We start from the raw sequence: 12499 nt of genomic DNA, 5'->3' as shown, positions 1-12499 counted from the left end.
CCTAGGGCACGTTTCAGCATTGAAACTCAAGATTGAAACACAATATAAAGGTAAAGGGACCCCTGACCGTTAGGTCCAGTCATGACCGACTCTGGGGTTGCGGTGCTCATCTTGCTTTGCTGGCCGAGGGAGCCAGCGTACAGCTTCTGGGTCATGTGGCCAGCATGACTAAGTCGCTTCTAGTGAACCAGAGCAGCGCACGGAAACGCCATTTACCTTCCCGCCAGAGTGGTACCTATTTATCTGCTTGCACTTTGACATGCTTTCAAACTGCTAGGTTGGTAGGAGCAGGGACTGAGCAACAGGAGCTCACCCCGTCGCAGGGATTCGAACCGCCGACCTTCTGATCGGCAAGTCCTAGGCTCTGTGGTTTAACCCACAGCGCCACCCGCATCCTGAAACGCAATATAGAAACAATTTAAAACAACTTTCAGTTGCAGATTTTAGGTGGCTCCCCAAAATATGCACCTCATGGGTCAAAAGCCAGGGCAAAGAGATGCATATTCAGCAATCACAGGAGAAGCTTTATAATAAAGATACCAGGATGTCGCATCTGTGGGATGGGAGTTCCACCACTTAGGGGCTGCTACAGAGAATGCCCTCTCCAAGATTGCCCCACCTCAAGCTTCTGAAAGTGGAGGAACTACCAATAGGACTCCCTCTGCCCATCTTGGCACCCAAGAGGGTCTGTAGGAGAGGAGACAGACTTCCAGGTGTTTGGAGCCCAGGTCCAGTGGCGTAGCGTGGGTTATCAGCACCCGGGGCAAGGCAAGTAATTTGCGCCCCCTAACCCGTGGATTTCCCTAATCCCCAGATGTTGCGCCCGGTGCAGCCGCCCCCCCTGCACCCCCCACGCTACGCCACTGCCCGGGTCATTTAGGGCTTTGCACTAACTTGAGCACCTCAAATGGGTGCTTGAATTGACAGCCCGCGCAGCTGTTTTAACACGGGGGTGCCTTTAAGCAGGTATGCTTAAATAGCTGAGCTCTGACATGAGTGTAAGACTGCGCCAGAACCAATCGGCTGAACTGCTTCTTCCTCTTCGGCCCAACAGCCATGATTTTATCGGGGAGTTTGCCACAAGCTACAGAGAGCTCTCTCGGGCCCAGAACCAGTTCACCGTCTATGAGGTAAGCTTCTTTCAACTTAAATACTTAACACTGAGCAACGCTAGTTTTTGTGGGTTGTTTTTTTTTTTTTTGCATAGCTAGAGTTGTAACTTGAACCAACAGATTGTGTTTCTAGAGTGGAATCCTGTGAATGTACCAGACTTGTAAGAGCTGTGAATGGTGGTGTTGTTTTTTGTAAAAACTTCATGTTTCTAGTCCTGATTGGTATGGGGGGAAAGCTCAAAAGAATGAAGGCCATAGTCTGGATTCGGTTTCCACTGTGGACTGTGGACTTTTTCAGGCTGTGTACACACTATACCTTTAAAACACACTATTTCCCTCAAAGAATTCTGGGCACTGTAGTTTGCTAAGGATTCCTGGGAATTGTAACTCTGTGAGGAGTAAACTACAGTGCCCAGAATCCTTTGAGGGGGGAAACATACTTTGAATGTGTTTTAAAGGAATGGGTGGTGCGCAGCCTTAGTTGCCAGCTTTTGAACTGGCCCCTGTCACTGTCCCTTTAATGGTGATTTGATCCACAACAATTAATAGGTGGGGGTCAGCAAACTTTTTCAGCAGGGGGCTGGTCCACTGTCCCTCAGACCTTGTGGTGGGCCGGACTATATTTTGGAGGGGGGAAATGAACGAATTCCTATGCTGCACCAATAACCCAGAGATGCATTTTAAATAAAAGCACGCGTTCTACTCATGTAAAAACACCAGGCAGGCCCCACAAATAACCCAGAGATGCATTTTAAATAAAAGCACACATTCTACTCATGTAAAAACACACTGATTCCCGGACCGTCCGCAGGCCAGATTTAGAAGGCGATTGGGCCGGATCCGGCCCCCAGGCCTTAGGTTGCCTACCCATGGCTTTGGCTCTTTCCATGCTGCAATAAGCTTCAGCACTAGATTTCTGCTGATCAGGCTGATCAGTTGAAGGCAGCTGAGAGTCAGAGCACATACTTGTCATGCATAAGGCGCCAGGTTTAACCCTTGGCAACTATAGCAGGCAATAGGAAAGAACCCTAGAGAGCTGCTGCCATCCAAGTAGACAGTATTGGGCTAGGTAGACAAATAGTCTGACCCGGTATAAAGCACGTTCTTAGGAGCAGACTGGACTGCATTTGGAAGCTGACTTGTACTGAGTCAGACCGTTGGTCCATCAATCTAGCTCAATACTGTCTACACTGACTGGCAGCAGCTCTCCGGTGTTAAAGGTGCAGACACTCCCAACCATGCTTGGAGATGACGGAAATCAAACCCAGAACGTTCTGTGTGCAACGCAGGTGCTTTACCCCTGAGCTCTTAGATGTTTCTTTTCTTTTCTGGCCAGTTGGCAACCCAGTCATTACTCCCCAGCCACTGCTTAATGGTTTCCAATATCTCGATTCCCATTATTCCTCCCCCGCCCTAACTGTTTTGTATTGAGAACAAACCATGTACATACCCACCCTAGATTATGCTGTCTCAATAAGTATTATTACCACTTTGGGTGATGTTGCACAGTTTGTGCCTGCAGTTTAATAAAATCCAGCATCTCTGATCTGTCAGAGGGAATAAATAATCATCCTGAATCTTCTCACAGCGGACTTCAGCTTGCGGCGTTATGAGAAACAGGGGGAGCATTAGGGGCTGGCGCAATTGGAGCCGGGAGGTGGGATACTGTTAAGTTGTGTGTTCGGTCCCATCCTCGTCGCCAGTGTTAAGTTGTGGGTGAACATATCAGACGACACAGCGATTCTTCAAGCAGCTCTTGATTATTCACAAGCCAGAACAGAACTGAACTGAAGGGTTCAGCCAGCCTGCTTATATAGAGCCCCACTATATAAGCAACAGTAACCATTTTCTGTAACTATCCAATCACCGAACGTCACTTTCAATCCCTCATTTGCATATGTGGACCTGAGTGAAAACTATCTACAGTATCCCCCTGCTGGCCCAGGGTGAGAACTTCAGTACATAAAAGATACCGAACAAGATTTCTTTGGGATGCCTTGGCAGGCAGACTCTGCTCATGCTCAGAGTTGCTTCGGATAATATCTTTAGCATGCAGCCACATTGCACGGTATATGCTAAAAAAGTTACCATTGTGTTCAATAATATACAGTCGTACCTTGGAAGTCGAACGGAATCCGTTCCGGAAGTCCGTTCGACTTCCAAAACGTTCGGAAACCAAAGTGCGGCTTCTGATTGGCTGCAGGAAGGTCCTGCAGCCAATCGGAAGCAGCGGAAGTCCCATTGGACATCCAGGATCCAAAGAACATTTGCAAACACTCACTTCCAGGTTTGCAGCATTCGGAAGCCAAAACATCCAAGTACCAAGGTGTTAGGGATCCAAAGTCTGACTGTATATGGATGTGTGAAGGAAAGAATTTCCCCCACAGCTGCTGCTCCCCGCCCCAAAATGCCACCTGCCCGTCCTAATCCCTGGCACTCTCCCAATTTTGTTGGGCTCCATCTCCCATCAGCCCCAGCCAAAATGGCCAATGGTCGGGGATGATGGGAGATGTAGTCCAAAACATCTGGAGGGCACCTGGTTGGGGGAAAGCCATAGCTCAGCTGGCAGAGCATCAGCTTTGAATGCAAAAGGTCCCAGATTCAATTCTGGCATCTCCAGACAATGGCTGAGAAAGATTTCCCTGGAGAGCAACTGACCGTCAGCGTGTTTTGTTTATTTATTTCCTATCCCACCCTTCCTCTATAAGGAGCTCAAGGTGATCTACACCAGTGTTTCCCAAACGTTTTTGGGCAACGGCACACCTGTTTACTGAAAAAAAATCTCGCGGCACACCACCATTAAAGCCCCGCCCCGTGACGTCAGCGCGCAGCGTCACGCCGGGAGGGACGCACAAAAGTGAAAGTTTTTTCCCTCCCCCTTGCTGGGGAACCTCCAAGCTTTGGGGGTGGGAGGAGGCAGCAGAGCGAGGGACTGAGGGACGGCGGCAACTGAGGCGGCGGCGGCTGAGGCAGAGCTGGGAAGGGGGTTTCCAGGGGACACGGCAGCTCCTCGAAAGGCTTCTCTCAGCTGCGCTCAATCCGCCTCGGAGAGGATTTCCCCTCCGGTCCCATGCGTTCGTTTGGGGCATCGCTCCGGCTGCTCCCTCTCCCGCCGCGCAGGAGCGATGCCTCTCTCTGGCTCTCCCTCCGCGCAGGCTGAGGGAGGGAGGGAGGGGCGCGTGTGACCCGTCTCTGCTGGGAGACCAAACCCAGCGAGGCAGAGTCGCGCGGAGGCGCCCAGGCAGCGCTGCCGGCTGCGAGGAGGAGCGCCAGGCAGCAGCAGGAGGCGCGGCCTCTCCTCGCTGCCGCCGCCCCGCCTCTCGCCGCCCGACTCGCCCGCCTCCCTCCAGGCATCTCGCGGCACACGAGGCAACGTCTCACGGCACACTCGTGTGCCGCGGAACACCGGTTGGGAAACACTGATCTACACGGTTCCTGTTTAGTACTGAAGTTCTCACCCTGGGCCAGCAGGGGGATACTGTAGATAGTTAAGCAAATAAGGGATCGAAAGTGACGTTCAGTGATTGGATAGTTTTAGAAAATTGTTACAGTTACGTTGTACTGGAGCTCTATATAAGCTGGCTGACTGAACCCTTCAGTTCAGTTCTCTTCTGGCCTGTGAATAAACAAGAGCTATTTGAAGAATCGCTGTGTCGTCTGATGTGTTCACCCACAACTTAACCATTCTCTTTCTCATTTTACCCTCGCAACAACCCTGTGAACTGAGCTGCCTGCTCTTGAGCTGTGCTAAACCGGTGTGTTGCAGTGCAGGGACTCACTTCCGTAGCACCAGAAATCACATCTGCGTATGCGCAGTTGCTGGAAATCACGGGGGCACACACTCATGCGCGTGCACAATCCTGCCCGCAGAGGGATCTCTGTGGAACCGTTCTGGCCCAGGCAAGATAAGGTGGGCTGGCTAGTGACTTGTGGGGGAGCCAGGCTAGAGTGTGTCTTTCCTTGAATCAGGGCCCCAGCATCTGGAACTATTTCTGCATATAAACTATTTGCAGGCCAGCAGCTTGTGGCAATCTGAAATGGCCAACGGATATATTTGTGGTGCCCACTCCGTTACTGCGACAAAAAGTATGGGCACAGGGGGCATGGAGGAGAACCTTCATGAACTCCACAAGGCCTGCCCCTGACTCTCGCCAGGTTTAGCCCCATCATCCTACATTGAAAGACCTACATTGGCTCCCAGTATGTTTCCGAGCACAATTCAAAGTGTTGGTGCTGACCTTTAAAGCCCTAAACGGCCTCGGTCCAGTATACCTGAAGGAGCGTCTCCACCCCCACCATTCTGCCCGGACGCTGAGGTCCAGCGCCGAGGGCCTTCTGGCGGTTCCCTCATTGCGAGAAGCAAAGCTACAGGGAACCAGGCAGAGGGCCTTCTCGGTAGTGGCGCCCACCCTGTGGAACGCCCTTCCAGCAGATGTCAAAGCGATAAACAACTACCTGACATTCAGAAGACATCTTAAGGCAGCCCTGTTCAGGGAAGTTTTTAACGTGTGATATTTTACTGTATTTTTGGTTTTTATTATTATTATCATCATCATCATCATCATCATCATCATCCTGCCTCATGTAGCATTCTTAAAATGGTAGCTGAGTGGGGCGTCTGCCTGTATTCCTAGCACCGGTCTGGGGTCACCCGGTGTATTTTGCCACACAAACAGAAGAGGGTCAGGATGTTCGAGGAAGCTGCCGGCCGGCCCCCAGAAGGAAATGCTTTACAATCAGTATTGCGCTGCAATCTGGATAATTGCCCTAGACAGGAATTTAAAGCAAAAAACGGTTGCGGCAGAAAAGTGACTGGATCTGAGAGGATGTGCTGGTCTCATCTCTCTCTCTTTTTCTTTTGCTGGCAAACCAGACCCACAGGGTCACTTTTGATTTCTAGTAGTGGCTTTGTCTATTAAAAAGGAATGAGAGAAATCCCCTATGATTGATTGCCAGCATGATTTAGAATAATGAAGGTGGATGAAGGATGTCAGGCAGGAAGGGGACTGCCGACTCTGTTGCTAAAGTGTTGGGTCGAATTGTAAATGAGCAGATCCTTTTTTTATTTTATTTTTTTTGGTAGTGAGAGTTACAGCAAAAGTTCTGCAGTTATTCTCCTTGCAAAAGGTACAGGATACTGCATAGGATCAGATGCTGCAACAGACACTGCACTCTTCTTACTCTGTTTTCATTATATTTTGAGTGATGTTGTTGTTGTTGTTGTTGTTGTTGTTGTTGTTGTTATTATTATTATTTGATTTGTCAATAGCTCTTGGATAAGCAATAAAGGTTTGATTTGATTTTGAGTTATAGATCGCTTTACATACAAGATCCCCAAAGAGATGTGACGTTCAGAACCTCTCGGGCAACCCGGAAAAACACGTTTGCTTTCCCTTAAGTCAGGCATAGGCAACCTCAGCACTTCAGGTGTTTTAGGACTACAACTCCCATGATCCCTAGCTGACAGGACCAGTGGTCAGGGATGATGGGAATTGTAGTCCCAAAAACATCTGGAGGACTGAGGTTGCCTATGCCTGACTTAAGTGAAACTACAAGCAAACTTTGGGCCATACTCCAGTTGCTTTTGTCCCAGCTATCTAGTTTGGAACTGATATCCTTCCTTTGGGCCTCATCATTCCCTCTCTCCATCCCTCAAAGAAGCCACTGTAACACCCTTCATCTGCCCTGCTTCTTACTAAAGTTTCTTGTTGCTAGACAGGACTAATTTTTTAATAGAAATTATGGGAAAATATTGATCATGGGGACAGATCTTCTTCCATACTACTTTATATTTTTAAGGGGAGAAAAATCTCAAAGCAGTTTACAACCTACATTAAAACAGCAAATAAAACAATCCAGAATAAAACCTTACTGAAGAAAGCCGAATACAAATTATACATTTAAATACAATTAACATTCATTCAAACATTATTAACAGGAAACTAAAATATTATCCTAAATGGTTTTTTTAAAAAAAAAACACTGCTGCAGAACGAACGTTTAGCAGAGCAAAGTTAACAAAAGAATTATCTTAAACAGTTCCAAAATAAAGCATCACTAAGTGAAGTCAAATATAAAACAGCATAACTAGTAAAAGAATAAAATATTCTCATAAGCACACAACATATCTGCTGCTGCAGCTGCAAATCCTGCCAATGGTGGTTCATGGCGGGGGCTGTGGACACTCATGCTATATGAGTTGGGTCTGCACCAAAAAGCAACCAAGAGAGTCTCTGTCCTCTTCAGCAGTCTCAGCTTCTGTGTTGTTGTTGTTGTTGTTGTTGTTTAGTCGTTTAGTCGTTTAGTCATGTCTGACTCTTCGTGACCCCCTGGACCAGAGCACGCCAGGCACCTCTGTCCTCCACTGCCTCCCGCAGTTTGGTCAAACTCATGCTTGTAGCTTTGAGAACACTGTCCAACCATCTCGTCCTCTGTCATCCCCTTCTCCTTGTGCCCTCCATCTTTCCCAACATCAGGGTCTTTTCCAGGGAGTCTTCTCTTCTCATGAGGTGGCCAAAGTATTGGAGCCTCAGCTTCAGGATCTGTCCTTCCAGTAAGCACTCAGGGCTGATTTCCTTCAGAATGGAGAGGTTTGATCTTCTTGCAGTCCATGGGACTCTCAAGAGTCTCCTCCAGCACCATAATTCAAAAGCATCCATTCTTTGGCGATCTGCCTTCTTTATAGTCCAGCTCTCACTTCCATACATCACTACTGGGAAAACCATAGCTTTAACTATATGGACCTTTGTTGGCAAGGTGATGTCTCTACTTTTTAAGATGCTGTCTAGGTTTGCCATCGCCTTTCTCCCAAGGAGCAGGCGTCTTTTAATTTCGTGGCTGCTGTCACCATCTGCAGTGATCATGGAGCCCAAGTAAAATCTCTCACTCCCTCCATTTCTTCCCCTTCTATTTGCCGGGAGGTGATGGGGCCAGTGGCCATTATCTTCATTTTTTTGATGTTGAGCTTCAGACCATATTTTGTGCTCTCCTTTTTCACCCTCAATAAAAGGTTCTTTAATTCCTCCTCACTTTCTGCCATCAAGGTTGTGTCATCTGCATATCTGAGGTTGTTGATATTTCTTCCGACAATCTTAATTGCAGCTAGGGATTCATCCAGCCCAGCCTTTCGCATGATGAATTCTGCGTATAAGTTAAATCTCAGCTTTTGTAGCTGGAGTCAATCAGGGCCCTGCGCTCCCAGGCCAGGTAGAAAAAGGCCTTCAAGGCAGGAGCAGGTCTTCCAGGACTCACAGCCAACTTAGATGAGCAGTTATTAGGAATGTAGAAGGCTGCCTTATGCAGTGGTACCTTGGTTCTCAAACTTAATCCATTCTGGGGGTCCGTTCCAAAACCAAAGCATTCCAAAACCAAGGTGTGCTTTCCCATAGAAAGTAAGGCAAAACGGATTAATCCGTTCCAGACTTTTCAAAACAACCCCTAAATCAGCAATTTAACATGAATTTTACTATCTAACGAGACCATGGATCCATAAAATGAAAGCAATAAACAATGTGCTGCAGTCACACAATGAGTCAGTCAGTAGCTGAACTCGGTTCCACACAGTCACAAAAACAAAACACAAAAGCTGTAAAAACACAAAAGAAATAGCAAAAACAGACAGACCTCAGCGTAACACTCAAAACGGGAGTGTGGCATTCAAAACGGAAGCATAACACTCAAAACGGAGCACGTTCGGCTTCCGGAAAACATACTGGGTTTGCAGAATTTGGGTTCCAAGTTGTTTGAGTACCAAGGCATTTGAGAACCAAGGTACCTGTCAGGGAACTGACATTGGAGCCAGAAGTGGAGGCAGGGCTCCCAAGCGATGCCGGAGAAGGGCCAAGCAGGGAGAGAGGGGACTGAGCAGCTGGGGAAGGAAATCAGCGTAACACCAGGGATAAAGGGAGGCGGATGGGGGAATCGGAGCGAGGGCTCCAGGACTCTTCGCTGGAGACCAGCAGGGAGAGCACAGGTCCTCCGCTACCCACACCCACCCTGCGCAGAAGACATCCGCGCAGGGAAAGTAGGCGGAGACTTGGCGTCAAAGAACTTCTTTGCTGGAAGAAGTTCAAGAAACACCCACTGACGGATTCTGTTAGCGACTGAACAGCCACGAAGTGAAGGGCTATCCAGCCAGGAAAGGTTTAACCAGGCTACCTAGCCAGGAGTGGCGGCAACTTACGCACGAGCAACCCCATATAACCATTACAGTACCACTGTACTTACTTATTCCTGCATTGCAGGGGGTTGAACTAGACGACACTTGGGATCCCTTCCAACTCTATGATTCTATGACTGAGGCCATTGGCCCACAGCATTCAGAATTGTCTACATTGATTGGCAGTGGCACTCCAGGGTTTGAGGCAGGGGATCTTCCCATCCCTACCTGGAGATACCAGGGATTGAATCAGCAGCCTTCTGGATATTGCTGGATAATGTATCGCTATACAGTGGTACCTCAGGTTAAGTACTTAATTCGTTCCGGAGGTCCGTACTTAACCTGAAACTGTTCTTAACCTGAAGCACCAGTTTAGCTAATGGGGCCTCCTGCTGCCACCGCACTGCTGGAGCATGATTTCTGTTCTCATCCTGAAGCAAAGTTCTTAACCTGAAGCACTATTTCTAGGTTAGCAGAGTCTGTAACCCGAAGCGTATGTAACCTGAAGCGTATGTAACCCGAGGTACCACTGTACTGTGCTGTGTTGGACCTTCATTTGAGCTCTTTTTCCAACTGAAAAGTGGCGGCTCAGCAGCACTGAAGAGCGTGCAAGCAAGCAATCTGCTTGCACAAACCGGAACAAGTTAGACCAGGGGTCAACAAACCTTTTCAGCAGGGGGCCGGTCTACTGTCCCTCAGGCCTTGTGGGGGGCCGGACTATATTTTGGAGGGGGAAAATGAACGGATTCCTATGCCCCACAAATAACCCAGAGATGCATTTTAAATAAAAGCTGACCCAAAACACCCACCCACCCCACTCACACATGAAAACAAAGACCACCACAGCCAACCACAAATGAACACCCACACCCTAGGCCAACCCCAACCTCTCTCACCACCAAAGGAACACAAGCAAAGAACCTGCACAAGCAACGCTGACACCAAGCCCCACATATAGTAAGTAAAATAGAAACATCGCCCCCCCCGATCTCCCCACCCCTCCATCTCTTTCCCCCTTTTCTTCCTAATGTCTCAACAAATGAAACTGATTTGTAAAAATGTTACATGGAAAAAAAATACGAGAGAGAGAGACATTGCACACACTTTTGTAAATCAAGAAAATCTTTGATAAAATAAATAAAATAAAATAAAAGCACACATTCTACTCATGTAAAAACACCAGGCAGGCCCCACAAATAACCCAGAAATGCATTTTAAATAAAAGGACACATTCTATTCGTGTAAAAACATATCCGCGGGCCAGATTTAGAAGGCGATTGGGCCGGATCCGGTCCCCATGCCTACTCATGAGTTAGACAGAAATGAAACCAGGGGCAAGACTACAGAATGTCAGTTGGTGATTGCTAGTCTGAAATTACTTATTATTGCTGCTGTTTATTGAATTTATAACGCTAATGCAGCAGTTCACCCTTGGAGGTGCCGTCCGCTGTCTCTCTCGAGACAGATGGATGCCAACAGTGATGGGCACCCCGGCATTCCTCCCCACAGATCCCAGGGTGGCAAGCAAATGCACTGTTTAAAAATAAAAATGGAGCAGCAATATTCTGAAACCGCTAAAAGCAATTTGCAGTTAGAAATATCTAAAAGCCGTTTCAGTTAAAAGCATTCTGGAAGCAACTGCACTTATAAACACCATTCTATCCAACGATCATGGGGGAAACAGGAATACTTTCAAGTTCTTCATGCAAGTTAATAATGATGGAGACAGGTACACCTCACTTGGGAGGGCATTCCACAATTGGGGAGGCACCACTAAAAAGGCCCTGTCGCAGTTAATCATCAACCAGGCAGCCCCCAGTGACAGGACCATCCAAAAGACCTCACCTGGTGATTATAGTGTCCAAGGTGGTTGGTAAAAGAAAAGATGGATAACTTTTTACTTTGTATAAGGGACTGGATTTGGCTTTCCAGACTGGTTTTTTGTTTGTTTGATTGATTGATCCTTAAAATTCCACAGTCTGTGTAGCTGCTCAGTTGAGGTTATGATAATGGCCACAAATATGAAGTATAATGGTTGCAAAGGATACAACTTTGGTGACGGTTGTTGGGGGGACAAAATGGTGGCTGGAGGGGTGACAACAGAGTCGCATTTCCTTGTTCTTCTGTTTCAACCCCAGGTTTCTAATCCTAGGAAGAAATGCAAGAAAAAGAAGTACATTAACTCTGGGACAGTAAGTACAGGGAATGTTCTGTTCTTCTCCTCTCCCTTCACTTTCCCTATCACAAATACCCTCAATCTTTTAGGGGGGAAGCAAGCTTGTTGTGCAAGGTCAACCGTAATTCTGCAAGCTGAATTTGCCAGCATGTGATCATATCCCACTCCTAAAATAGCAACAGTCTAGAAGCACCTTTAGCCTCCAAGTTGCCTCTCGGACTACATGTGTTTCACATGTTGTTTTTTCTGTCTGTCTCTCTGTTTCCGGTAGGTAACGCTGCTCTCCTTCGCAGTGCAGTCGGAATACACCTTTGTCGACTACATTCGAGGCGGGTGCGTTGGTTGAAAAGCTGGGGTGCCTCCTAGGGCCCTAACTCTGGAGGGCCAGGGGCTGGCTGCCCTGTTATTGATGGGTGGAATGCCCATCTTTCACCCTAAGGTCCCAGGGTGGGTTACAACACTGAAGTGCCACTTTGCAATATGATATTAAGTCCTGAAAGACCTACATGGCTCCCAGTACGTTTCCGAGCACAATTCAAAGTGTTGGTGCTGACCTTTAAAGCCCTAAACAGCCTCAGCCCAGTATACCTGAAGGAGCATCTCCACACCTATCATTCGGCCCGGACACTGAGGTCCAGCTCTGAGGACCTTCTGGTGGTTCCCTCACTGCGAGAAGCGAAGTTACAGGGAACCAGGTAGAGGGCCTTCTCGGTAGTGGCACCCACCCTGTGGAACACCCTCCCATTTGATGTCAAGAAATAAACAACTATCTGACTTTTAGAAGACATCTAAAGGCAGCCCTGTTTAGGGAAGTTTTTAATGTTTGATGTTTTGTCACTTATTATTATTATTATTATTATTCTGTTGGGAGCCACTCAGAGTGGCTGGGGAAACCCAGCCAGATGGGCAGGGTATAAATAATGAAATTATTATTATTATTATTATTATTAGTCATTTAAAACAACTTACCATTGCAGAAATATATATCCTAAAAATATATCCAAAAATATATTCCAAAATTATACACCTCAAGTTTCAAAAGCCAGGGTAAAG

General features: G+C 47.5%; 1 protein-coding gene across 6 annotated transcripts in view; it reads left to right on the top strand.

The window, feature by feature from the left end:
• Positions 1–12499, top strand: part of CPNE9 (copine family member 9) — a 67371-nt gene that overhangs the window by 45758 nt on the left and 9114 nt on the right. For all 6 annotated transcript variants that reach the window (XM_081902411.1, XM_081902412.1, XM_081902410.1 and 3 more), the window contains 3 exons: positions 1055–1130; positions 11409–11462; positions 11718–11779. In XM_081902411.1, the coding sequence (XP_081758537.1) occupies positions 1055–1130; positions 11409–11462; positions 11718–11779 (192 nt within the window). The remainder of the gene's footprint in view (positions 1–1054; positions 1131–11408; positions 11463–11717; positions 11780–12499) is intronic.

Source organism: Podarcis melisellensis, assembly GCF_964234715.1.
Source record: "Podarcis melisellensis genome assembly, chromosome: 2".
Classification (NCBI taxonomy): Eukaryota; Metazoa; Chordata; class Lepidosauria; order Squamata; family Lacertidae; genus Podarcis; species Podarcis melisellensis.
This window is presented reverse-complemented; position numbering and strand designations above follow the sequence as displayed.